This window comes from Anticarsia gemmatalis, chromosome 15 (genome assembly GCF_050436995.1).
Source record: "Anticarsia gemmatalis isolate Benzon Research Colony breed Stoneville strain chromosome 15, ilAntGemm2 primary, whole genome shotgun sequence".
NCBI classification, from domain to species: Eukaryota; Metazoa; Arthropoda; class Insecta; order Lepidoptera; family Erebidae; genus Anticarsia; species Anticarsia gemmatalis.
This window is the reverse complement of record NC_134759.1, coordinates 650571-677861: the sequence shown is the minus strand read 5'-3', so window position 1 is coordinate 677861 and position 27291 is coordinate 650571. Positions and strand designations below refer to the sequence as shown.

The 27291-nt window shown below is 37.2% G+C and overlaps 4 protein-coding genes across 4 annotated transcripts; 2 read left to right on the top strand and 2 right to left on the bottom strand.

The window, feature by feature from the left end:
• Positions 1-2117: 2117 nt before the first annotated feature.
• LOC142979072 (cytochrome P450 6B2-like) lies at positions 2118-6878 on the top strand. The gene is made up of 2 exons (XM_076123832.1): positions 2118-3536; positions 6130-6878. The coding sequence occupies exons 1-2, from the start codon at positions 2177-2179 to the stop codon at positions 6321-6323; spliced, it is 1554 nt and encodes a 517-aa protein (XP_075979947.1). The 5' UTR covers positions 2118-2176; the 3' UTR covers positions 6324-6878.
• Positions 6879-8594: 1716 nt separating this feature from the next.
• Positions 8595-10653, bottom strand: LOC142979078 (cytochrome P450 6B6-like). Its single transcript, XM_076123837.1, has 2 exons — positions 9378-10653; positions 8595-9057 (listed from the first exon to the last, which is right to left on the bottom strand). Exons 1-2 carry the CDS (start codon positions 10523-10525, stop codon positions 8895-8897), a joined length of 1311 nt encoding a protein of 436 aa, XP_075979952.1. The 5' UTR covers positions 10526-10653; the 3' UTR covers positions 8595-8894.
• Positions 10654-14617: 3964 nt separating this feature from the next.
• On the top strand, positions 14618-16892 carry LOC142979073 (cytochrome P450 6B6-like). The gene is made up of 2 exons (XM_076123833.1): positions 14618-16049; positions 16272-16892. Exons 1-2 carry the CDS (start codon positions 14693-14695, stop codon positions 16466-16468), a joined length of 1554 nt encoding a protein of 517 aa, XP_075979948.1. The 5' UTR covers positions 14618-14692; the 3' UTR covers positions 16469-16892.
• A 7978-nt stretch (positions 16893-24870) lies between these two features.
• Positions 24871-26788, bottom strand: LOC142979074 (cytochrome P450 6B2-like). The gene is made up of 2 exons (XM_076123834.1): positions 25376-26788; positions 24871-25155 (listed from the first exon to the last, which is right to left on the bottom strand). The coding sequence occupies exons 1-2, from the start codon at positions 26730-26732 to the stop codon at positions 24959-24961; spliced, it is 1554 nt and encodes a 517-aa protein (XP_075979949.1). The 5' UTR covers positions 26733-26788; the 3' UTR covers positions 24871-24958.
• Between the last annotated feature and the right edge of the window lie 503 nt (positions 26789-27291).

Here is a 27291-nt window from a genome sequence, read left to right as displayed (position 1 = left end):
GTCAACATAATCTGAAAATAAATAGGTGCATATATCAAAAATTGGCCGTGAAAAAGGATTACTACCATTTTCAGTTAACAAAGCATTTTAAGTATCGACTTCTAGATAAAAGCTCCATTAGTAATACCTACAAATATTACTATACTTTGCCTACACCTTCGGGTATAACAGGCATGATTATGTATGCAGTCAAATCAAAAACTCGCTAAACTTACAAACCCGTAAGGAAACAAAAGATTCTCACAAACATACACACGTACAGAGACACACACACACACGCAGACACAAACACACAGACACACACACAAGCACACACACACACACAAACACACACACACACACACACACACACACACACACACACACACACACACAAGGACACACACACACACACACACACACACACACACACAAGGACACACACACACACACACACACACACACACAAGGACACACACACACACACACAGGAGTAGTACAAGAATCTTTGAAATACGACAAACAATAGCAGCGTGCGATGAGCTACCGCTCAAACATCTGGAATTTGGGCAATTTTTCCGCAAGTCTTTACGACGCACGGCGGATTTTCTTTACGATAGCAATGAACATAACAACTGTGTACTGAAATATAACGCAACTACACGCAAAGTAGGATAAGTAAGAAACTCACTAGAAAAACTGTTTAGGCTTTAGAACACTTTATGCAAATTAAGATATTATTACATGCATACATAATACCACGCTTTTTTCCGATAGGAGTAGGCAGAGACCAAAAAACGCCACTTGGTGCGATCTTTATAATCTTACCTTGCCTCATTCACATCCATACATCTTGTCATATTATTATGTGCATGAAAGAAAAAAGTATTCTCTGAACTTTAACTGCCTCCTTGGTGCGGTCGGTAGTATACCCAACGGGTGATCAAGGAGTCTCGAGGTCGATTTCCGGGAAACAGTCTATTGGGCTTTTCTAAATTATATTTGAGTATTTTTCAGTAGTGTGAGTTTGATAACATTCCTGGTAAATCGCAATAAGCTCGCCCCTTATTACATTATAGATATAACGTAAAGTTCAAAATGCGTGTGTATTACACCTCTGCCTACACCTTCGGATGTAACAACGTGTTATTATGTCTTTAAACTTTTGAGGAATGAGGAAATTCCATTAGTTCTTGCGTTAGTCCTTTTTCTATCTAAGGTCCGCGATACATCGTGTGTAACAGAAAGTTAAGTAACATCGGTAATATATTTTCTTTGTGAAAGTCTGCTAAGAAATTTAATCTATACGTGTAGGTACAAAACATACGGTTATTTTAATATATTTACTTTTAATTAACGTGTGGTTTGGGAAGTTTTAATTTATGTCCTTTCATCGACCGAATTAATTGTTATTTATTTTATATTATAATATCTAAACTAAACTTCTTTTCATCAACATAACAACAGAAGTCTCGACAACCGGCAAGCTATAGAAAAATCTCATAAGAAAATCTGATCAGCGCCTCTAGCGGGCGTCGTAGAAACTATTTTTGCAGTACATTTTAAATGTCATTTTCTCGATACTCGATAGTACCTACTGTAGAGAATAGCAAAAAATTTAGAATGAAGTAAATTGCTCGCAAGTACCACGCAATTAACAAATACATTTTGCAATAAGGAGATCAATAATTGTGTCTTGCAAAGGGCAAATATTTACATCATGTTAATTACCTAGTTCAACGTAATTAGATCATGTGCATGTGTAAGCATTAGTTTCATTCAAAGAAACCTTTACGAGGAAATACAACTAGAACACTACATTAAGGAAAACCCGATCAAACACGACTAACGCTGAAAATATTGTAAAATAAATAAAATTTGTGAAATAACGGGAAATCAATGACACTTTACTAATTGTCCCTATTTCGTTAATTGGACGACGCGAGTACAAAGTTCGTTTAAGGTAATTTAAACCGGAATAATAAATATTACATCAACATATTTTGAACAAAATTATCCTTTTCAAATTTATGCAAAATATCGCCAAACTACTCATAGTCCAGACTCACATCAAATGACGCAACAAAGTCATCATACTTGTTATAAATACAAACTAACCGCTTCTACCTGATTCAGTGAACACTACTCACGTTCAAGGTTTAGTCGTTCAGCGGCGAGCTACGCGCTCTCGAACAAAATGTTCCTCTATCTAATAATAGCAGTATTCGCGTTAATCTACTTCATAATAACTCGAAAATTGAACTACTTCGCCAGTAAAAAAGTTCCGCATATAAAACCAAAATTTCTGCTTGGAAACTATGGAGATTATTTCTTACGGAAAAAGCCCTTGTACATCGTTGTTGAAGAGATGTGCAAACAATTCCCTGACGAACAATTCATTGGAGCCTACTACGGTACGGAGCCGGTGCTGATTCCCGTTGATCCTGAAATCATCAAGCTTATAGTCACTAAGGATTTCTATTACTTCAATGGAAGAGAACTGTCTGCCCATAATCATAAGGATCCCGCAGCTTTAAACCTTTTCGCTACACATGGAGACAACTGGAAGGTCCTGCGACAGAATCTGACGCCGCTGTTCTCATCAGCTAAGATGAGGAACATGTTCCATCTCATCCAAAAATGTTCAGTGGGCTTCGAGACGATGATTGACAGAGAAGTGTCAATTTCTAAGGAGTTAGAGATCAGAAACTTAACATCAAAGTATACTATAGAATGTATTGCAGCTTGCGCATTTGGAATTGACGCCCACACTATGACGGATGATCCCAAAAAGAACCCTTTCGCCAAAATTGCAGCTACGATCAATATATCTCCTATACTTTTCTACAAAAGAATTATGCGTTCAGTGTGGCCAAACTTGTTCTACATTCTTGGATTTAGAGTGTTAGCCACTCAGATACAATTCTTCCACAAATTAATAACCAACGTTATGGGCGGGAGGAACTACAAACCTTCGGGAAGACATGACTTCGTAGACCTTATAATGAGTTGGAAGGAGAGCAACCAGATCGTTGGTGATAGCATGAAGAGTGTCAAAACTGGAGAGGCCCATAAAGTGACGCTGACAGCTGATGATGATCTGTTAGTAGCTCAATGTTTTGTCTTCTTTACTGCTGGATTTGAAACCTCCTCGACTACATTGGGCTACACTCTGTACGAATTAGCCAAGCATCCTGAAGCTCAGGAGAAAGTATTAGCTGAAGTGGATGCTTACTTGGCGCGACATGACAACAAACTGCTTTATGAATGTATCAGTGAAATGCCTTACCTTGAAGCTTGTATCGACGAGGCTCTGCGTCTATATCCGGTCTTGGGTGTCATTTCTAGGGAACAGATGGAAGATTACACGTTCCCCAACGGCATCAAAATTGAGAAAGGTTACAGGGTCCATTTACCTGTGTATTACCTGCATCACAACCCGAAATACTTCCCAAATCCTGAGGAGTTCCGCCCTGAAAGGTTCTTCGGGGAGGAGAAGAGGAAGGTTAACCCGTATACTTACATGCCGTTTGGAGAAGGACCAAGAACTTGTATTGGTGAGTTATTTACTTATTAATATATGTAGTTGCATTATTTTTACGTGGCGTGGCGATTCTTGCATGTGGGTGGAGCACAGGATTATTTGAAACTCTCACACTAGACGGACAGGCATATGCGATTAATGTTTGGTTTCTGAGGCACATTTAGCGGTAGTTTATTCAAACTGTTATTTTTATATGAGCTTAAACGCTATTGAATGGATAAACTACCGCTAAGTATACCTCAGAAACCGGGGGTAAGTTGCCACGTGTGTCTTCACCATCGTTTGGCGGCGTTCAACTGATCCACACTACACGCAAGTGGTTGATAATTAAAGACTATGTAACAAATTTGTATTAAATCAAGTATGTGTAACTTAAAAATACACTTGCTTTAACGGTGAAAGAATATCTTCGAAAATCAACCTTCAAACAGTTTGAACAATGAATGGCTCAGCTTGACCAAGATATAATTTATCTTAAAATATTTTTGTATAGTTTTTGCTATCACGTCATGGTTCATTTAGTTCGTTGACCATTTATGTTGTTTTTATACGATAAATGGATTTATAAATATTGACATCATGATTTACCTACTGCGATACCTAAAAGCCATTTAGGTGTCTTAGCCATGGAATGTGTCTTATGTATAAAATACACTTAGCATTAGATAAACCATAATAATTACGCTGAAAATATATTATTCCATATGAAATTATACCTGTCTATTATACAAAAAACTTAGGTTGAGATTAAATTCACCATTCGTTATAAAATTGGTCCCACTAGGCTACTATTGACAATGTTGTACTTATATAGTAATACTTGAGGCTGCCCGCGACTTCGTCTGCGTTGAAACCCTTCTCATGTAAATCCCGATCCCTCGAGCCTATGTGTTATTCTGGGGTGTTCAGCTACCTATATACCAAATTTCATTGTAATCGGTTCAGTAGTATTTGCGTGAAAGAGAAACAAATACCCATCCTCACAAAATTTTCCCATTTATAATATTTGTAGGATAGCACTTTACCCAACCTTGGAATCGAACCCTTGACCTTGCGATCTGTAATAAAGTATTAACTACCGCACAGACCGAGTCAAATTACAGAAAATATTCTAAGGGGATTAAATAATAATTAGCTAATTACAGTTGTACTATCGAACCTGGGATCACGCGATAAGTAGTCAGTTAGTCATACGTACATACACGAACGACCTTTAGCATGGACTTTAGTTTATCAATTGTCGTTATCATATCTTTTTAGGGTACCATACCCAAAGGCTAAAAACGGAACTTTATTATTAAGCCTCCGCTGTCTGTCCGTCTGTTACCAGGCTGTATAAGTGTATATCATAAACGGTAGTAGCTAGGAAGTTGAAATTTGCCGTTATCACTATAACAAAAAATGAAAACTAAATATTAATGGGGTTTCCATACAATAAACTTGATTTTTCGCATATTTTTAGTACGGAACTCTTTCGTTCGCGAGTCCGACGCGTACTTAACCGGTATTTTTATTTTTGTTCATCATGGTGCGAAGTTCTATAGACTAAAATAGCTGTTCTCAATAAATGGTCTATTGGACAAAATAATATTTATTCAATTCGAATCAGTAGTTCCTGAGATTACCACATTCAAACAAACAAGCTCATCCTTTATTAGTACAGATTTTAAGAAACCTTACATAATAACAGTTCCGCCAAAAGTCCAAAGTCTAAATATTTTTCGTGTTATTTTTCCTCATGTTATTCACAACACAGGTAATTACTTATAATCGTTAGAACGACCATGTTTTGATTATAGTGGAGCCATTTTTGCCTTAATTATGTATGATGAATCATTGTGCAAAAAAATATGGCGTTCAAAACAAATCGACATACATTTTTTTGCTATTAAAATATAGATTGTAGTTTTTATTTGTCTGGTTGATATATGTCTGGGTAATCAGTCTTAGGCTGACCCCATATTAGGCGTGCTCGTTTCTTAGGCGTACGTGAAGCGTGGGCGCCGCGTGCCCGTCGCGGGCTCGCTGCGTGAGCGTCACGTTTTTCTGCCCTGCGGCATATAAGGCTTATTTCACACGTACCACAACGACACCACAACGCAGCGACAAAATGTAGCTGCGAGCTGGTTGCGATTTGGTAGTATGAAACACTTGTTCTATAACGGCGGACAAATGTGGTACTTGTAAATTGTATTTAATTTCAATAGGAAAATATGCACCCGACCACGTGTTGTCGGTGTCGTGTGGTTGTGGTTGTCGCATGGTTGTGGTACATCAAAAATAGCCCTAAGGAGAATGCAGGCGACGCACACGCCCGAGAAACGCGCGTGAGTCACTACCAATGTGGGGTCAGCTTTAGTAAAAAACATTTTACTCCCAAATTGACTCACTTATAGCCAATAGCAGTCACCAGTCAATGAACAATCTGCGGGTTAAGCAATCTTAGCATGGACTTCTTGTAGATGGGTAGCTGTTAAGTCTTTGAACTAAGCGTCTCCGAGCTCTACGGGGCAGATATAAGAAATCAAATTCTTAAATTGTCAAACTTATAAATATCTGCATCCTCTTCGCACACCAATAACAAAAATATGTCTGTCTCATTACAGGCTTGCGCTTCGCAAAGATGCAGATGATGGCAGGAGTCATCACGATGTTGAAGAAATATCGCCTGGAGTTAGCTACCAACATGCCGAAGAAACTGAAATTCAAGACAATATCTTTCGTCACACATCCAGTTGGGGGCATTGACCTCAAGTTTATAGAACGAGAAGGGTGGGAGAGCAGGGTATTTAAGAATTAATAAATAAAATGTTGACTGCCTCCGTGGCGCAGTGGTTTAGGCGGCCACGCTGCTACCATTGTGTCAGGAGGTTCGATTCCCACACGGGACAATTATTTGTGCGATCCACAAATAATTGTTTCGGCTCTGGTTGTACTTTGTGTCCGTTGTTTGTATGTTTGTAAAAGTCCCCGCGATACACGAGCAATTCATAGTGCGGGAGATGACTTAAAAAAAAAGAAAAGAAAGAAAAGTAAATAAAATAGTCAATGATGATGATGTCAATCTTTCGATACTCAATAGTACCAACAGTAGAGGATTGCGTAAGGCTTGCTATATATTTGGTTCATTACTATTTCGGCAATATTTATCGAACAACAAACTCGACTCGACTCACTTGTTCGGCTAATGCCGATCGGGTCGGCTGGTTGATGCCGAACTGAATATCAAATATGTGGCCTTGCTGATTATCTTTAAGGAAATGTGTTAAATGAATATGTTAACTAGCCGTGAAAACACACGCTTAGATCATAAGATAATTTTGTTATTAGATATAATATACTTTTACAAATCGAATTCTTTATGGTCTATAACCCAAGAAAAGGTCTCCCCTTACATTGACCGTTTGTTAATTGCGAATGGGACTAAAAACAAATGGTACCAACAACGAATGATGGGGCCAACTGCAGGTGGGACCAACGGCGCTTAGGACCAACTACGAATGGGACACACTTAGAATGGGATGAACTGTGAATGAGACCTATTTATTGTGTATGGGTCCATCTGGGAATGGAACCTATTTTGAGTGTAGGACGCGAATGGGACTAATACCCGGTTTCTGAGTACATTTAAATGTAGTTTATATATTCAATAGCGTTCTTCTTCTTCTTATCGTATGGTTAGTGGTCAACCTAGTGTCAAAGTTGTTCAAGCCGCCCGAAGGCCTTTGACGTGGCTTAACGACTGTTATCTTAATTGTCAACAACCGGGACCGACTCTTTACGTGCCCTCCGAAGCACGGACTCCCAGTTCAAATACTACTATGCGGTCACCCATCTACTCGTATGGAATGACCGCGCCAAGGTTTGCTTAACCCTATGGCTATGGGCGCCTTCAATAGTTAGCTATTATAGCTCATTAAAAAAAACGCTAATGTTACCTCACAGACAGGGGGTAAGTGCGCATATAAATATTTGTTAAAGATATGATACTTGAGATAGTACATAAATAAAATGTTGTTGTGTGTAAGAGATATCTATTTCAATTTATAGATTGAATGTGTAAATACTTACAACTGTTCAACGTTTAATAATATTATGATCAAAAATGTCATAGTAAAAATTACCAACAGGAAAAACTAAAAACCGGCCAAGCGCGAGTCGGACTCGCACACGATGGGTCCCGTACTAAGCACGAAGGGTACCGTCTATAATAAAAAATCACGTTTATTATATGGGGACCCACCTTAATCTATATATTTTTAAATTTTAGCCAGCGTGGTGGACTCACGGTTTAAGCCCTTCCTGATTACGAGAAGAGACCCTTGCCCAGCAGTGGGGTATTAATAAGTTAAAATTGTAAATTATAATTATCTAATCATTTCAATTATAGATAGATAAGGTTATCTTTTTACGCATGGATACCAATATTGAGTAAAACTGAAAACAACGGTGATTGTACCTCTATTATCAAAGGTGCTTTGTGTATAAATATTATGACAATCATTGTTATATACCTTTATTCTTTATCTTTATAAAGGCCGGTTGGTAAAACAATTGTACTTACTTAAGATTGAAAAGTCGCACAAGCGTATAATTTTAGCTGCAAGGTTCCCGTTTAAACCTTAGTTCAAAACGTAGCTATGCAGGTTACCTGTCGCTCGATTCTCTACTACTATCGACTACCGACAACCGGCTTGTCATCGAAAAATTTAGTATGAAAATCTGATCAGCGCCTCTGACGGCTGTCGTAGGAATTATTTTGGCAGTACATTTTAAACATCATTTTTCGGTACTCGACAGTACCGACTATAGAGGATAGAGCTACAGGTAGCTTTTGTCAAGATTTTATTCGTTGCGTCTGCAACGTTGTGTCGCGTCGCGTCTCATTGCTATTGCCGCTCATGCAGGATAACGCCTTAATCGTTATCAGCGATTAGATTACATAGATTTGAAAGTTAGTCATAATATACTTTTTACGTTGCATGATTAGCATAAATAATATAACAACACGGTGATTATGGTTATCACTGAGTGTTAAATAATTATCTATTTAATGTCCGCAAATGATTCAGCCTGCGACCACGGCCAGTGTCACATGCGCCGAAACGACAAGCTCCAAGTTAAAATACGTATTCACATTTATTCTATTTTATATTAAGCTTGTAATGTGAAGATTTCTAAGTTACACAAATAAATAATTTATGCAATTTGGATACAATTTGGATACAATCTACATATAAAATATAATTTTATCTTGAGTGTTTTAAAATGTATACGATTGTCAAAGTTCCTCTACTGGACAAAGTAAGATCGTTTAGAAATGTTATATGCTACTTGTTTTTTGAGATGAGGTATTTTCGGAAGTCCACATCTACTCATCGTAGGAAAGATAACATGATGTTTTTTTAGGCTCTTTCTTTGTCCCACTGCTGAGCAAAGGTCTCTCCCCTAGATTTTCAGTCCCCTGAGTCGCTTGCTGTGTCCCGCCATCTCCGTTTGGGCCTTCCCCGTTGCCGCCGACCATCACGTGGCTCCTACAAGATGGTCAACATAATGTACATATACTTATATTAAAGGGTGTATGCAGAGACCAAGTTATACCTAGTTTAGTCTTAAATTTGATTCGGAAGTTGTCTTTTATCTCACCTGTCCAGACACCCATTTATCTTACTTTTGAAAATATCATTTCTATATTTATAAAAGAAAAAGTTGTGTCAGTTACATTATTTATAACTCAAGAAGGCTGAACTGATTTAGCTTTTGCATTGGTGGCATTGGTGGAGAGGTAGCTTAGAACTAGGAGACGGGCAGTGGATACTGTTCGACCGCGTTTGTACCCGGTGTAAGAACATACCCGACCAGACCAGACAGGACTGGATACAGACGCATGGTCTCATCTATACAAGCTTCAAGGTAAGGCATTTCACTGATACATTCATAAACCAGTTTGTTTTCATGTCGCTCTAAGTAAGCGTCCACTTCAGCCAATACTTTCTCCTGGACTTCGGGCTTCTTAGCTAGTTCGTAAAAAGCGTAGCTTAAAGTTGTGGAAGAGGTTTCAAATCCAGCATTAAAGAAGACAAAACATTGAGCTACTAACAGGTCATCGTCAACTTGGAGGCTCACTTTTTTAGTTTCACCTGTTGTTATACTTCTTAAACTATCACCAACTAACTGGTGGTTTTCTTTCCAGCCCATCACAAGATCTACAAAGTCATTTCTTCCAGAATGCTTGTAATTCCTGGCACTCATTACGTTGGTAATCATATCTTTGAAAAACTTGATTTGAACTGAAAACGCTTTAAGAGCAGCGTACTGGAAAATATTTGGCCACAAAGAAGTCATAGTCCTTATTATAAACACGTAAGTTGGAGTTGATGATGCATTGGCTGAAATTTTAACGAAAGGATTAGTTTTAGCATCAGATGACATTACATTCGCATCTATTCCGAAGGCGCTGCCTGTAATGCAATCTATTGTGAACTTCGATGTTAAGTCTCTTACTTCCACATCTTTGGACATGGCTATTTCTCTATCAAGCATCTTCTCCAATACAAGAGAACATTTATGGATGATGTGGAACATTTGCTTCATTTTCGCTGACGAAAATAGAGGAGTCAAATTCGTTCGCAAGACTTTCCACGTATCTCCATGTGAAATCACAAGGGATGGTATTACTGAGTTTTTAATCTGACCCATTTCTCTTCCATTGAAGTAATAGAAGTCTTTAGTCATAATAAGCTTGATAGTTTCAGGGTCAATAGGAATCAGTACTGGCTCTGTAGCGTAGAAAGCTCCAATTAACTTTTCATCTGGAAACTGTTGGCAAATATCTTGTACAACTTCAGGCAGAGACTTCTTTTTGAAGAACAAGTCTCCATAATTGCCAATCAGGAACTTTGGTTTCAAATGTGGTAGATTCTTGTTATCGAAGTAACTGTATTTCCTGGTCACCAAGTAGTAGAACAGCGCGAGTAATGCTATAGTTAGATAAACAAACATGGTGTCTGAGCGCGCGGCGCGGAACGACTGAACCTTGAACGTGAACGATGTTTACATCGTCTGGCCGGTGTGTTTTTTGGTTCGTATTTATAAAGAGTGCGATAACTAAGTTACGTCATTCAATAACAGTATATCATCGGTATAATGGAAGAACTAAATAACTGAATATTTCAAGTCTCGAGAAAATTGCGATTTGCTGTATTTTACGCTACTTTTGACATCAACAACAAGTGGGGAACATTTTTATAGACAATTTTACATACTTAAGGCATGTTTGTTCTCAGTTTTATGATGGATCAACAAATTACCTTGATGTACCAAACAAATAATAACAATCAAAAACCAAGTTACCGAATTTTTCTTCAAATATTTAGTTTAAACACACAAAAATGTTCATTCTTTTGGATTGGGTTAAGATATAGAAATGTTTGTTAAACAAAAGATGCGGCATATTTTGGGGATCACGAAAATGATTTCAGATCAAATTAGCCAAAATCGGAATAATTTAGTTCTGCCATTATACCGACGATATGTAGATAAAGCGAAACGTTTATTTTTATCTTCCGATAATGATAATCTAAATCGTATTTTGACTGTTTCAGTGGCACACCTGCAATACATCTAACTACGCCACGATCGATTTCCCTTGCAAGTAAAAAAAGTTAGTAGTGAAATTTGTGAGAAGTTAAGTGCCTTTCTCGTTTCTCTCGTTGAAAACATTTGTTAGGACGCTAAATAATCCGTTTAGCCTAAAATTCCTCTGTTGTTTAAAATATTTCATTTTGAATTAAAACTTTTACATAATTTCTATACCCTGGTATTTTTGAAAAGGAATATTACCTTGTATTAAGATTGCATAGCGTGAAAGGCCCAGAAAGAGATGGCGATATAAATTGAACTTTCATACCAAGTATTGGCTTTAAATAGCACAAGATAGAGATCGTTGGAAAGGGGGAGGGAAGACCTTTGATCTGCAGTGGGACAATGTGGACTGGTAATAATAATGAAAAAAATTAATAATAAAGATCATTGAACAGCTCACACGCGGACATTTGAATCCAAACTAAGCAGAGCTTGTTCTGTGGTTACCAAATAACTGATATGAAAACAGTAAAAGTATCCTATATAATGTCCTTTAACACATTCTAGGATTATACAAAATGTCAATACAGACCATGCAGTTTTTACTTGATGCTGGAACATTCAAACAGACAGAAAATTCTACAAACTGCCTATTCGGTATCCGTTGCTTATTGCTTATCACCCATCGTTTTTTGACATATTCAATGTACAGAATTGATCTCTCTACAGATTTATTATATGTATAGAGTACAATCTACCTAATAAAATACGTTATTTTTTATTTCCTACAGAGTTTGACAGTGTAAAACTGAACTGAACCGAAGTTCGTATTCTGGAAAAATCAAAGCATGATTGGAATATCTATATACAAAGTCACATTCTGGTATGTGGAATGATTTATTTAACAACAAGTGTGTAAGTGATTGTTTTGTTTTTCTTATACGTCAAAACGTCTTCACTGAATAAGATAAAATTTGATACAGCTGAATGATAGATTATTTCTTGGACACACGGTACCATTTTTAACAAAAAATACCACCTTAGTAGGAAATGCGAACATTAACTAGCGGACAGCTCTTCTGATTTTCTAGCCCAACCCTTACACATAGTCAAAAAAATACGCAGCTTTAATTAATTAGGCATTCTTTCACTGAGCGGAATCCGTCATGGCTTTTGTTTATTTTTGTATAGTAATGATAGTAGTTATTTTAATAGGGAAAAAAGAAAAAGTGATAAAACCTTTCACATACCGAAAAGATCTTTGACACGTTTCTTGAGGATATGCAAAGACTCTATCCCGCACTTTTCTTGTCCAGAGTGGTGACTAAAAGGAGACCCTTGCCCATCAGCAATACAGTAATAGGTTAAAAAACCTTAATTGTGCCTATGAGTATAGGATGCAGGTGCATTAACTTAGTAGGTGACTGCTTGGTTTGTATTAAATAGCTGACCTGCGTTCTCCATAAAACATTTCTCATTCTTAATTACAATTTATAAAAACAATTCAATTAAATTGTAATTAAGAATGAGAAATGTTTTATGGAGAACGCAGGTCAGCTATTTAATACAAACCAAGCAGTCACCTACTAAGTTAATGCACCTGCATCCTATACTCATAGGCACAATTAAGGTTTTTTAACCTATTACTGTATTGCTGATGGGCAAGGGTCTCCTTTTAGTCACCACTCTGGACAAGAAAAGTGCGGGATAGAGTCTTTGCATATCCTCAAGAAACGTGTCAAAGATCTTTTCGGTATGTGAAAGGTTTTATCACTTTTTCTTTTTTCCCTATTAAAATAACTACTATCATTACTATACAAAAATAAACAAAAGCCATGACGGATTCCGCTCAGTGAAAGAATGCCTAATTAATTAAAGCTGCGTATTTTTTTGACTATGTGTAAGGGTTGGGCTAGAAAATCAGAAGAGCTGTCCGCTAGTTAATGTTCGCATTTCCTACTAAGGTGGTATTTTTTGTTAAAAATGGTACCGTGTGTCCAAGAAATAATCTATCATTCAGCTGTATCAAATTTTATCTTATTCAGTGAAGACGTTTTGACGTATAAGAAAAACAAAACAATCACTTACACACTTGTTGTTAAATAAATCATTCCACATACCAGAATGTGACTTTGTATATAGATATTCCAATCATGCTTTGATTTTTCCAGAATACGAACTTCGGTTCAGTTCAGTTTTACACTGTCAAACTCTGTAGGAAATAAAAAATAACGTATTTTATTAGGTAGATTGTACTCTATACATATAATAAATCTGTAGAGAGATCAATTCTGTACATTGAATATGTCAAAAAACGATGGGTGATAAGCAATAAGCAACGGATACCGAATAGGCAGTTTGTAGAATTTTCTGTCTGTTTGAATGTTCCAGCATCAAGTAAAAACTGCATGGTCTGTATTGACATTTTGTATAATCCTAGAATGTGTTAAAGGACATTATATAGGATACTTTTACTGTTTTCATATCAGTTATTTGGTAACCACAGAACAAGCTCTGCTTAGTTTGGATTCAAATGTCCGCGTGTGAGCTGTTCAATGATCTTTATTATTAATTTTTTTCATTATTATTACCAGTCCACATTGTCCCACTGCAGATCAAAGGTCTTCCCTCCCCCTTTCCAACGATCTCTATCTTGTGCTATTTAAAGCCAATACTTGGTATGAAAGTTCAATTTATATCGCCATCTCTTTCTGGGCCTTTCACGCTATGCAATCTTAATACAAGGTAATATTCCTTTTCAAAAATACCAGGGTATAGAAATTATGTAAAAGTTTTAATTCAAAATGAAATATTTTAAACAACAGAGGAATTTTAGGCTAAACGGATTATTTAGCGTCCTAACAAATGTTTTCAACGAGAGAAACGAGAAAGGCACTTAACTTCTCACAAATTTCACTACTAACTTTTTTTACTTGCAAGGGAAATCGATCGTGGCGTAGTTAGATGTATTGCAGGTGTGCCACTGAAACAGTCAAAATACGATTTAGATTATCATTATCGGAAGATAAAAATAAACGTTTCGCTTTATCTACATATCGTCGGTATAATGGCAGAACTAAATTATTCCGATTTTGGCTAATTTGATCTGAAATCATTTTCGTGATCCCCAAAATATGCCGCATCTTTTGTTTAACAAACATTTCTATATCTTAACCCAATCCAAAAGAATGAACATTTTTGTGTGTTTAAACTAAATATTTGAAGAAAAATTCGGTAACTTGGTTTTTGATTGTTATTATTTGTTTGGTACATCAAGGTAATTTGTTGATCCATCATAAAACTGAGAACAAACATGCCTTAAGTATGTAAAATTGTCTATAAAAATGTTCCCCACTTGTTGTTGATGTCAAAAGTAGCGTAAAATACAGCAAATCGCAATTTTCTCGAGACTTGAAATATTCAGTTATTTAGTTCTTCCATTATACCGATGATATACTGTTATTGAATGACGTAACTTAGTTATCGCACTCTTTATAAATACGAACCAAAAAACACACCGGCCAGACGATGTAAACATCGTTCACGTTCAAGGTTCAGTCGTTCCGCGCCGCGCGCTCAGACACCATGTTTGTTTATCTAACTATAGCATTACTCGCGCTGTTCTACTACTTGGTGACCAGGAAATACAGTTACTTCGATAACAAGAATCTACCACATTTGAAACCAAAGTTCCTGATTGGCAATTATGGAGACTTGTTCTTCAAAAAGAAGTCTCTGCCTGAAGTTGTACAAGATATTTGCCAACAGTTTCCAGATGAAAAGTTAATTGGAGCTTTCTACGCTACAGAGCCAGTACTGATTCCTATTGACCCTGAAACTATCAAGCTTATTATGACTAAAGACTTCTATTACTTCAATGGAAGAGAAATGGGTCAGATTAAAAACTCAGTAATACCATCCCTTGTGATTTCACATGGAGATACGTGGAAAGTCTTGCGAACGAATTTGACTCCTCTATTTTCGTCAGCGAAAATGAAGCAAATGTTCCACATCATCCATAAATGTTCTCTTGTATTGGAGAAGATGCTTGATAGAGAAATAGCCATGTCCAAAGATGTGGAAGTAAGAGACTTAACATCGAAGTTCACAATAGATTGCATTACAGGCAGCGCCTTCGGAATAGATGCGAATGTAATGTCATCTGATGCTAAAACTAATCCTTTCGTTAAAATTTCAGCCAATGCATCATCAACTCCAACTTACGTGTTTATAATAAGGACTATGACTTCTTTGTGGCCAAATATTTTCCAGTACGCTGCTCTTAAAGCGTTTTCAGTTCAAATCAAGTTTTTCAAAGATATGATTACCAACGTAATGAGTGCCAGGAATTACAAGCATTCTGGAAGAAATGACTTTGTAGATCTTGTGATGGGCTGGAAAGAAAACCACCAGTTAGTTGGTGATAGTTTAAGAAGTATAACAACAGGTGAAACTAAAAAAGTGAGCCTCCAAGTTGACGATGACCTGTTAGTAGCTCAATGTTTTGTCTTCTTTAATGCTGGATTTGAAACCTCTTCCACAACTTTAAGCTACGCTTTTTACGAACTAGCTAAGAAGCCCGAAGTCCAGGAGAAAGTATTGGCTGAAGTGGACGCTTACTTAGAGCGACATGAAAACAAACTGGTTTATGAATGTATCAGTGAAATGCCTTACCTTGAAGCTTGTATAGATGAGACCATGCGTCTGTATCCAGTCCTGGGTATCATTACTCGAGAGCAAATGGAAGACTACACTTTTCCAAATGGAGTTAAGACTCACAAAGGTCTGAGAGTTCACTTACCTGTATATTATCTGCATCACAACCCGAAGTACTTCCCCGATCCTGAGGAGTTCCGACCTGAAAGATTCCTCGGGGAGGAGAAGAAGAAAATCATCCCTTATACCTACATGCCGTTTGGGGATGGACCGAGAATATGTATTGGTAAGCTATTGTAAATATCATACATTACGTACTATGCTCAGATTGAATCATTTTCCAAAAAAAACCTCAGTTTGTACGCATATAGTATTTCTAGTTATCAAGTATTCTTAAAACGTACGTAAAAGAAATTTCACAGTTAATAACTAACAAGTTCAAAGATACTTTGATCCATAAGTTTATCACTTTTTCTGTGATATTGATTTTTATAAATAATGCTTGCAGGTATGCGGTTTGCGAGAATGCAGATGATGGCAGGACTGATCACGATATTGAAGAAATACCGTCTGGAGTTGGCAGCTGGTACTCCGATGAAACTGAAGTTGAAGCCATATTCCTCACTCACACATCCAGAAGGCGGTATTACTCTGAAGTTTATTGAACGAGAGGGATGGGAGAGCAGAGTCCTTGCCCAAGACTAGAAGTTACATTTAATTAAAAAGTGCAACAAAATGATTTTGATCAGTAGCGCGACTCTTTACCACTATCTGTACTATCTGTAGCTCGATTCTCTACTACTATCGACTCCCGACAACCGACCTGTCATCGAGAAATTTTGTATGAAAATCTGATCAGCGCCTCTGACGGGTGTCGTAGGAAATGTTTTGGCAGTAAATTCTAATTGTCAAAATTTCGATAGCTAGCCGGTTGTCGGTAGTCGATAGTGGTAGAGAATCGAGGTATAGATCAGCGCCTGTAGCGGGTGCCTAGGGACAATTTTTGAAGTACATTTTAGATGGCATACTTTTGGACTCGATAGTACTGACTGTATAGAATCGCGCTACTGTTTAAACAATGACGCTAGTATACTTGAAGTGATCCAGTAATTATAAGTATTTTTATCAATTTATTGTTTGATTTTCCCGTGAGATGTACAATGTGAATAGGATTTTACAATTCAGTTACGAATTATATTATTCTTTGTTTTCCCTGAATTAAACCTACACAGTGTACTAAAGTAGACTGGGAGAGAATGCCCCAGGTGTTAAGTCAGCTTTTTGTAAATTCTTTGCCTGTACGAAGTACGAAATAAATAAATAATTTAAAGCGCCTATGTAAAAACGCATTGTAATTTCGATTCTTCGAATGTCTATTTTATTTTTCTATACACTTATAGAATCAACCTTTTTTACCATGGGAGTAGGCACACTTGCTACGATCCCTAAAATCTTTTTATGCTTGATTCTAATTTATACAAATTGTCATACAGGACCTATGGTTTCAAGTACTACGCATCTGAGATTTCTGTGGGATACCACCGAAACATTCTACTACGTATATCTTCTTAAAGCGATTTATAGAGGACCTGCACGACTTTGCTCGCGTAAATCTTAGGAGAAATAAAAGTTGACTTTCAACCACTTATTCTAACCCGCTGGGAGATAATTGATTTTGATCTATCTCGTAGAGTTCCGCCAGCGTTGGCAATGTAAACGCAAAAAATTGTTTATTTACAACTTCGTGTTCTCTAATATATTAAGCATGTTTTTACGCATATAAAGTTTCCTATTGAATCTATCTATCCATTAGGTCGGGGAAAAAGTCTTTTCGCACTATAGTATGTATGAACTTGTAATAAAATCTTTTCTCTATACAAAAAAGTTCGATATTTGGGTACCTCACGAGCTCACTGAAAGAAACCTAATGAACCGTACTCATTTGTGATTCTTGAACCCAAAGAGATTTTATTACATGTTCATACATACTTTAATGTGAAAAGACTTTTTCCCTTACCTAATATTAAAGAAACTGCATCAAAACCTGTTGTGTAGATTATGTTTGCAGATGCCTACGTCATAGCATCTACCTGCATGCCAAATTTCAGCCTGATATGTGCAGTGGTTTGGGCTGTGCGTTGATAGATCAGTATGTCAGTCAGTCAGTCATCTTTGAGTTTTGTATATACTTCCATACTTATATTATACATTCTCGTCCGTAATCACAGTTTGAAGCAGACGTGCTACTCGTTGCTCCGTAAATTACTGTTGTCGAATACGCTATTGTGATACTTATTACACTACTGTAGTGGTCATTATCGGGTGTCAACGTAATCTCATAATTCTAATAAAAACAGTGAGTTTGTGTGTGCCGGCCGCGGGGCGTCATACCTCAACCCCCCTGCGATAAGAGACAGTATACATTTTTTGTCCTTGTTACCGGTGCATTAGTGCGCTTGCACCGAATAAGAATGAAGCTATGCGGATCGTGCCATAACAAAGTGTTAAACGAATATTTGGAATGTTCTCGTTGTGCTGAGACTTATCACTATCCTTGCCTAAACATTACGACGCAGGATTACGAAAACCTCGCTCTTGACCCCAACAAGAAATGGTTGTGCCATGGCTGTTGCAACAAACAGGCTAAGGGCCCGAATGATCCTGCGCGTCCGTCAACACCAACCGAGCTCGCGGACTTAACGTTTAACGTTACACGTCGGAAGGTTCCTAATAAACTGGATAATTCGCAAACTTCTGTACCCAAAATGCTGGATGGGGCTTCGCGCTCCGACATACAACTTATGATACGGGAGGAAATGCGCGCCGTCATGGGTGAATTCCTAAGTGAAATAAAAAGTTCGCTAAATACACAACTACGGGAATTGAGTGACCAATTAACTGATTTCAAGGAGTCGCTTGGTTTTCTGAGTGCTCAGTTTGACGATATAAAGGTTGAAATGCATAAACATGGATCGGTGACGGAACATTTAAAGAAAGAAAATGAGTCTTTGCGGATTGAATTAAATATTCTCTCTAGCCGAGTCAGAACAATGGATCAGCTGTCGCGGTCGTCGAACTTAGAACTTCAATGTGTTCCTGAACATAAATCCGAGAACCTGTTGAACACAGTGAAACAACTTGGTCGAGTAGTAAATTGTCCCATTAACGATAGTGACATCCTGTACTGTTCTCGTGTTGCTAAAAATAATCCCAAATCTTCACGCCCGCGGACCATTCTTGTAAAACTAATTACACCGCGTCTCCGAGACTCTCTGCTAGCTTCTACTATAATGTATAACAAGGACCATCCGAAGGAGAAATTGAACTCCAGCAGCCTAGGAATCGATGACAAGAAGTCGGCGATTTATGTTTCCGAAAATCTCACGATGGAGAACAAAAGCTTACACGCTGCAGCCAGACTTCGTGCGAAGCAGTTAAATTATAAATATGTGTGGGTACGCGGAGGCCGAATTTATGTTCGTAAAGGTCCCGAGTTTGAATCGGTTTATATTCGTAATTCGGATACTTTAAATAAACTAACCTAAAAAGTGTTTAATTGTTCGTAACTATGCTATTATTATTTCTAGTGTTTATAACTATTAAACTTTAAACATTCTCTCATTATATAAAATGTTATTATCAAAATGTCAGAGGTTTGAGAACCAAAACAAATGATTTCTATCTGAATGTGTTAACATGTTGTTATGATGTTATTATTTTAAGTGAAACTTGGCTAGCAAGCGACATTTACAGTTCCGAATTATTTTGCGATAAATACATTGTATATAGGCGTGATCGCGAGTCAAGTGGTTTCCATAACACCAAATCAGGTGGTGGTGTTTTGATAGCTGTGTCTAAGCGCTATTCATCGTGTCGATTAAGCAATTATGAGAGTGCCTGTGAGGATTTGTGGGTGGGCATTGATATTTATTTGAATAATAGGATAACAAAATTTTTAATTTGTGCCGTGTATATCCCTCCACCAATTCAAAAACATATACTCGACACATTTCTAGACAACACAAATCGCATTTTAGAAAATTCTAACCCAGTATTAATTATTGGTGACTTTAATCTTAGTAACATAGATTGGACTCGCACAGATGACTCAACCTCCGTTACTTCCCTAAGAAGATACGGCATTTTTGAACAAATTTTTTTGGATTTTATATCCCTAAACAATCTGAGTCAATTTAATTGTATTTTAAATAATAAAAATAAAATTCTTGACTTAGTTTTGAGTAATACTTCATTATGCAACTTAACTACATCTGAGAATTCACTAAGTAATGTTGACGCTTACCATCCGCCCTTAGAATTTCAAATAAAACAAAATATGTGCGAACATACATTAAAACCCAACCAAGAGCCTTTGTTTCAGTTTCATAAAGCAAATTATTGTGACATTATTCAGGAACTGAAGGAAATCTCCTGGCAGGATACTTTCTCGGATTGTAAAAATGTTGATGATATGTCGAAACTATTTTATGATATACTATACAAAGTGATTGATAAACACGTGCCAAAATTTAAACCTAAATCTCATAAATATCCAATATGGTTTGACCAAAATCTTATTAAATTAATTAAAGAAAAAAATAAATACCGTATACTATTTTCTAAATATAAGAATCCCTTGGATAATATTTCCTATCGTCTTCTTAAGGACAGAGTCTTAAAGTTAGCTCGTTCGAATTACAAAAAATATATTGCCGCCATTGAATCATCCATAACTAGTAACTCAAAATTGTTCTGGTCATTCCTTAAACAAAAACGTAACGGAAAGAGTACCTACCCCTCAAAAATGCATTATGGTGACGAGGTAGCTGACCAAGGATCTGACATATGTAACCTATTTGCTTCCTATTTTTCTTCAGTATATGATTCCAACTCTAGCTCTGTTGTAAATTCAGGCTATACAACATCGACAATAAGTAACGCAGCGAACGAGAACCAATTTCCTCTAGTGTTAAATCAGCTCACAATTTCTATAGACTCAGTCATAACAGCGTTAAAAAGACTTGCCACACCCAAAGGCGCCGGCCCAGATGGAATTCCATCAATTTTTGTTTACCGGTGTAGTGAAGTCCTAGGTGAACCTCTAGCTATGATTTATAATACGTCTTTAAGTACAGGTTATTTTCCTAAGGATTGGAAAGCTGCCTTAGTCGTACCTATTTTCAAATCGGGTGATAAAACTATCGCCAGTAACTATCGACCCGTGTCTATGTTGTCTATATTTGGTAAGGTTTTTGAAAGTTTGGTCTACCCTATAATATCGTGGCATGTAAAACATGTATTAATGCCCGACCAACACGGTTTTGTCAAAGCACGTTCAACAGCAACTAATCTTGCATGCTTCATATCTGAAGTAGTGGACGCTGTTGATCGTGGAACACCTATGGATGTAGTCTACACAGACTTCAGCAAGGCATTTGACAAGGTGGACCACAATATACTAATTCATAAATTACATAGTTATGGTATCACAGGTAGCCTTTTACAATGGTGCGCTTCTTATCTTGCTGACCGGTCTTCTAGGGTCGTCGTTAATGGTTTCACCTCTTACTCTTTCGAGACGCCGTCTGGCGTCCCCCAAGGGTCGCATTTGGGACCTTTATTTTTTAACATTTTCATAAATGACGTGTCACAGTGCTTTTTATACTCTCGTATACATTTGTATGCAGACGATCTCAAAATTACAAAACGAATCGAGCAACGCTGTGACACTGGTCTACTACAGGAAGATCTCAATCGTTTCTCTAAATGGTGTTCAGATAACAAATTGCTGCTTAACCCAGATAAGTGCTATCATATTCATTTCTCAAGGAAAAAAGGTTCTCATTTCCAAGGTTACTTGATCAACAACAGAGCAATAAGCGAAGTTGAAGCTACTCGTGATCTCGGTGTGCATATCGACAACAAGCTTCGTTTTCACGTTCATATTGATCACATAGTTAAGAAGGGGTTCAAAATGTTGGGTTTTGTTTTACGTAATAGTAAGGAGTTCAAACATGCCTCAAGTAAAATTTGCATTTTTAACTCTTTAGTTAGGTCTGGATTAGAATACAGTAGCGTAGTCTGGTCTCCTTACTATGACGTCTACAAGCACCGTCTGGAATCCATTCAAAAAAGATTTCTATGGCACCTTTCTTATCAGTGCAATCTCCCCAAACAATTGCCCTCCTATAATTCTCGCTTACACCACTTCAATATGTCGAGTTTGGAGGACCGTCGTTTGCTCCTGGATCATTTGTTTCTTTACAAAGTCTTAAATGGCTACATAGACTGTTCACATTTATTAAGTCAAATAAATATCAATGTACCCTACAGGCTCGCCCGTCTATCAAGGTACCAACCGTTCTTTGCTGGCTGTTCTAAAACTAACTTGGGTCATTTCTCAACTTTGAAACGATTACAAGCTCAATATAATCACTTGACACGCTCCTGTAGCCTCGATAATGATATTATGTTTAATAGCCTATACAAATTTAAAAAACAATTAATAAGTCAACTAAAAAATATGTAATCGACATTGTTAACCTTTTGATGTCATGCTTTTCAAAATTGTTACTAGCACTTTTTTCGGCTTTTTAAATAATAACAAAAAAAACTATTAATCGATCAGTAACATAAATCTGTATTCACGATCTGCTTTGATCTTTTGTAATATTTTATTACTTTGCATGCCGTGGCAGCCTTTAATTGAGGCAACACCTAGTTAAGTTTTTATGATTGTATCGTATTATGCATGCTTCCTGGTGTATGCCTTGTTGGTTGTCCTAAATAAATAAATAAATAAATAAATACATGCGAAAGTTACTCTGCCTGTCTGTCTGTTACTCAATCACGCCTAAACTACTGAACCAATTTGCATGAAATTTGGTATGGAGATATTTCGTAACCCGAGAAAGGACATAGGCTACTTTTTACCCCGGAAAATGACGCATTCCCATGGGAAAATTCAGGTGGCGGACGAAGTCGCGGGTAAAAGCTAGTTATTATATAGATTAAAAGGTTTTATTTACTCCTAACATCAACCATATACGCTCTACACGTATGTATTGTTATCTTACCCTTAAAAATAAATAAAGGATCCGCGTTCGGCCCGTAGTGTATTATTTTCTCTACTTTTATGGCCAAACAGTAATAAATAGTCCACGTAACTCATCCCTCTCTTAATTCCCCGTAGATTGAATGGAGCGGGATTTGACACGTGAGCTGCGTACACAAGCAACTCACTTGACTTGTTTCAATACTTTCTTTCAACACGTACAATTGAACGGTTCATTCGTCGTGTGGTTAGTGGTCAATGTAGTGTCAAATTTGTACTAGCCGCCCAGCAGGCTTATCACGTATCTCAGTTGATAACTAGTGTACGTCAAATTGATGGTCACTATTACATATACATCTGATATTTAAGCAGTACATTACTGCTTAAATATCAGATGTTAATTACTATTATCTGAGGGAGAAAACAATGAACAGCATAGTGCCTTTCAAATAGTTTTCAACTGAGATACGTGATAACCCTGCTGAGAGCTTTTGTGGCTATGTGGCTTAGCGACTGTTTCTCAATCATATCGACTCAATTGACAACAACCGGGACCGACATTTCAATTAGTCTAGCTAGGAGAACAAAACGTCACCCACTTGATTGACGCAAACTAATTTATTAAATAACTATCATTATTAATGTTATATGTACTACAATCTAAGTTTTTTTTCGAAAATCATTATATGGCCCCTCTGTAAAATGTCACCGATAAAGCTCCTTAACTCACAGATTGTTTACCGACCGGTGAGTGCAACTAGTTATGAGCCCGTCATTCGGGTAAATCAAGCGTGATAATATATGACGATGATGATGTATGTCTAAAATACTTATCTAACCAATAGATCGTTTACCTGTGAGCGCAACTGACTATACAATTAACATAAATAAGTTAATAGATATGAACAAAAATGTATAAACAAGTTTGATAAGATTAGATATTAAAAACAAATAAACAATTGGATTTTAATTGTCCATCACTTAGTAAAGACTTTTTTGGGTAAGATTCGCAGTTGAAGAATGTATACCAAATACAGAATTTAGAACATCTGATACTCGTAGACTCAGGTTAAGTTCATATGACCGCGCGGAACCGCGCGGAACTATCGACCGCGCTGTACAAGATCGAAGTAAACAGCTAGTATTGTCTACATCACCGCGCGGTAACAGAACCGAGAAACCGCGCGGTTACTCGCGGTTCAAGAACTAGCAGCACGCAGGTCGTAGCGCGACGCGCGGTATTGCGTTTCTCAGTTCTGTTACCGCGCGGTATTGTAGACAATACTAGCGGTTTACTTCGGTCTTGTACCGCGCGGTCGAAAGTTCCACGCGTCTCCTCGCGGTCATATGAACTTAGCCTTATGCAACAGACAGTCAATTTGATACAACTTATTCGTTCTGGAAATACACAAAATTGTCGGTTATAATCTGAATAAGCCGCGCATGTCAAGGGCCTCTACTAAGAGGCAGGTTTATAATTGTAGACATTATATTTACTTGCGAGCATGACTGCATTAAAAATACATAGCAACCGTACACAATCATAGATTTTTTAAAGAATGACTTAATTCATTAGCCTGTACTCATCTATTATACATGATTAAGGAGGCGTCAGGTAGTGTCAGTGCACTTTTGTTCGTGGCTCACAAGGAAAGTGTGTAAGGATGGGGAATATATGTTATATGACTATTTCAAATAAGTTGTTTTTTTTACCCTGTGTGAGTTATTTAATGTTTAACAGAGGTTTTCTCCTTACAAAAGTTTACAAAATATTATTTACACTATTGTTTTTTATACATTTTTTTGTGAAGGGCATACTGAATCATAAGGTTTTATAAAAAAGGTTACTTTTGGTAGCTCAACAAGAATCGCTATGGTCATATTGGATAAAGAATTAGATTTTAGACAACATTTGCTACGGATATATTTGCATTCTTTGTCCTTTCCAGCTAAGTATACTGTGGTTACACAAACAAACGTTAATTTACTAATAAGATTTCACTCAATTGTAAAGTCCTGTTGTATTTAACTCACGGGAAAATCAAACAGAAAAGCCGATAAAAATACTTATAATTACTGGATCACGTCAAATGTACACACCATTTTAATCTGATACGAAATAATTTGTTGCAAAGGCACTTCTACTCTTGGGCAAGGAGCCTACTCTCCCATCCCTCTCGTTCAATAAACTTCAGCCTAATACCACCTTCTGGATGTGTGAGGAATGCATAAGGCTTCAACTTCAGTTTCATCGGAGTACCAGCTGCCAGCTCCAGGCGATATTTCTTCAATATCGTGATCAGTCCTGCCGTCATCTGCATTCTCGCAAACCGCATACCTGCAAGCATTATTAATAAAAATCAATATCACTCAAAATTTGAAAAACTGATGGACTAAAGTGTCTCTGTATAGTTTTCAGTGACGTTATTTCTGAAATAAGCAATTTAAGAACACTCTTCAAACTAAATAACTAGACCTGTTTCTTAAATCAAGATTTTTTGTTGAAAATGATTTAAACTGGGCGTAGTACGTAATGTATGATATTTATAAGACCTTACCAATACATATCCTCGGTCCATCCCCAAACGGCATGTAAGTATAAGGGATGATTTTCTTCTTCTCCTCTCCAAGGAACCTTTCAGGGCGGAACTCCTCAGGATCTGGGAAGTACTTCGGGTTGTGATGCAGGTAATATACAGGTAAGTGAACTCTCAGACCTTTGTGAGTCTTAACTCCATTTGGAAAAGTGTAGTCTTCCATTTGCTCTCGAGTAATGATACCCAGGACTGGATACAGACGCATGGTCTCGTCTATACAAGCTTCAAGGTAAGGCATTTCACTGACACATTCATAAACCAGTTTGTTGTCATGTCGCTCTAAGTAGGCGTCCACTTCAGCCAATACTTTCTCCTGAACTTCAGGCTTCTTAGCTAGTTCGTAAAAAGCGTAGCTTAGAGTAGTTGAAGAAGTTTCAAATCCAGCATTAAAGAAGACAAAACATTGAGCTACTAACAGGTCATCATCAACTTCTAGGCTCACTTTTGTGGCTTCACCTGTTTTCATACTTTTAATGCTGTCACCAACTATCTGGTTGGTTTCTTTCCAGCCCATCACAAGATCTACAAAGTCATTTTTTCCGGAATGCTTGTAATTCCTGGAACTCATTACGTTAGTAATTATATCTTTGAAAAACTTGAGTTGAATTTTGAATGCTTTAAGAGCAGCGTACTGGAAAAGATTTGGCCACAAAGAAGTCATTGTCCTTATTATAAACACGAGACTTGGAGTTGATGATGACGTGGCTGCTAATTTAACAAAAGGACTATCTTTAGGTGCAGATGTCATTACATTCGCATCTATTCCGAAGGCGCTGCCTGTAATGCAATCTATTGTAAACTTTGATGTTAAGTTTCTGACTTCCACATCTTTGGATATGGCCATTTCTCTGTCGAGCATCTTCTCAAACACAAGAGAACATTTCTGGATGATGTGGAACATTTGCTTCATTTTCGCTGACGAAAATAGAGGAGTCAAATTCGTTCGCAAGACTTTCCACCTATCACCATAAGCAACTACAAGGGTTGGAAGTCCTATGTTTTTAATCTGAGCCATTTCTCTTCCATTGAAGTAATAGAAGTCTTTAGTCATAATAAGCTTGATAGTTTCAGGGTCAATAGGAATCAGTACCGGCTCTGTAGCGAAGAAGGCTCCAACTAACTTTTCATCTGGAAACTGTTGGCAAATGCCTTGTACAACTTCAGGCAGAGACTTCTTTTTGAAGAACAAGTCTCCATAATTTCCGATCAGGAACTTTGGTTTCAAATGTGGTAGATTCTTGTTATCGAAGTAACTGTATTTCCTGGTCACCAAGTAGTAGAACAGCGCGAGTAATGTTATCGTAAGATACACAAACATGGTGTCTGAGCGCGCGGCGCGGAACGACTGAACCTTGAATGTGAACGATGTTTACATCGTCTGGCCGGTGTGTTTTTTGGTTCGTATTTATAACGTGAGCGACAACTAAGTTACGTCATTTAATAACAATATGTATAGATAAGGTCAAACGTATAGTTAGTTTTATCTTTCAATATTGATAAACTGAATCGTATTTTGACTGTTTCAGTGGCACTCTGCTGACAATACATCCAACTGCCGCACGATCAGTGTCTCTTGCAGTTGAAATTGTTAGAGTGAGTAGTGTAGTGCATTTCTCTCATAGGAAGCACTTTTTAGGATACTAAATAATCCGGTTAGTCTCAGGTTTCCTGTTTACACTGCTAAGGTGTAAAAGTATATCGTTGAAAAAATCGACATCATTTCTATACTCAGTTTTTTTTCGATTTTATTTTTCTTGCGTTAAGATTGCATTGCGCGAACGACCCAGAAAGAGATGGTTTAGTGATTTGTTCTCTCAAATTAAATATTAAAAATCAATAAATTCGTTTTCGAAGTTATGTGTGTATCACAAATTGCT

Coding starts and splice junctions, on each gene's coding strand:
- LOC142979073 (XM_076123833.1), top strand. CDS start 14,693: ATGTTTGTTTATCTAACTATAGCATTACTCGCGCTGTTCTACTACTTG. Junction 16,050..16,271: donor TGGACCGAGAATATGTATTG/GTAAGCTATTGT, acceptor TAATGCTTGCAG/GTATGCGGTTTGCGAGAATG.
- LOC142979074 (XM_076123834.1), bottom strand. CDS start 26,732: ATGTTTGTGTATCTTACGATAACATTACTCGCGCTGTTCTACTACTTG. Junction 25,156..25,375: donor TGGACCGAGGATATGTATTG/GTAAGGTCTTAT, acceptor TAATGCTTGCAG/GTATGCGGTTTGCGAGAATG.
- LOC142979072 (XM_076123832.1), top strand. CDS start 2,177: ATGTTCCTCTATCTAATAATAGCAGTATTCGCGTTAATCTACTTCATA. Junction 3,537..6,129: donor AGGACCAAGAACTTGTATTG/GTGAGTTATTTA, acceptor GTCTCATTACAG/GCTTGCGCTTCGCAAAGATG.
- LOC142979078 (XM_076123837.1), bottom strand. CDS start 10,525: ATGTTTGTTTATCTAACTATAGCATTACTCGCGCTGTTCTACTACTTG. Junction 9,058..9,377: donor GTCCTGTCTGGTCTGGTCGG/GTATGTTCTTAC, acceptor ACCATCTTGTAG/GAGCCACGTGATGGTCGGCG.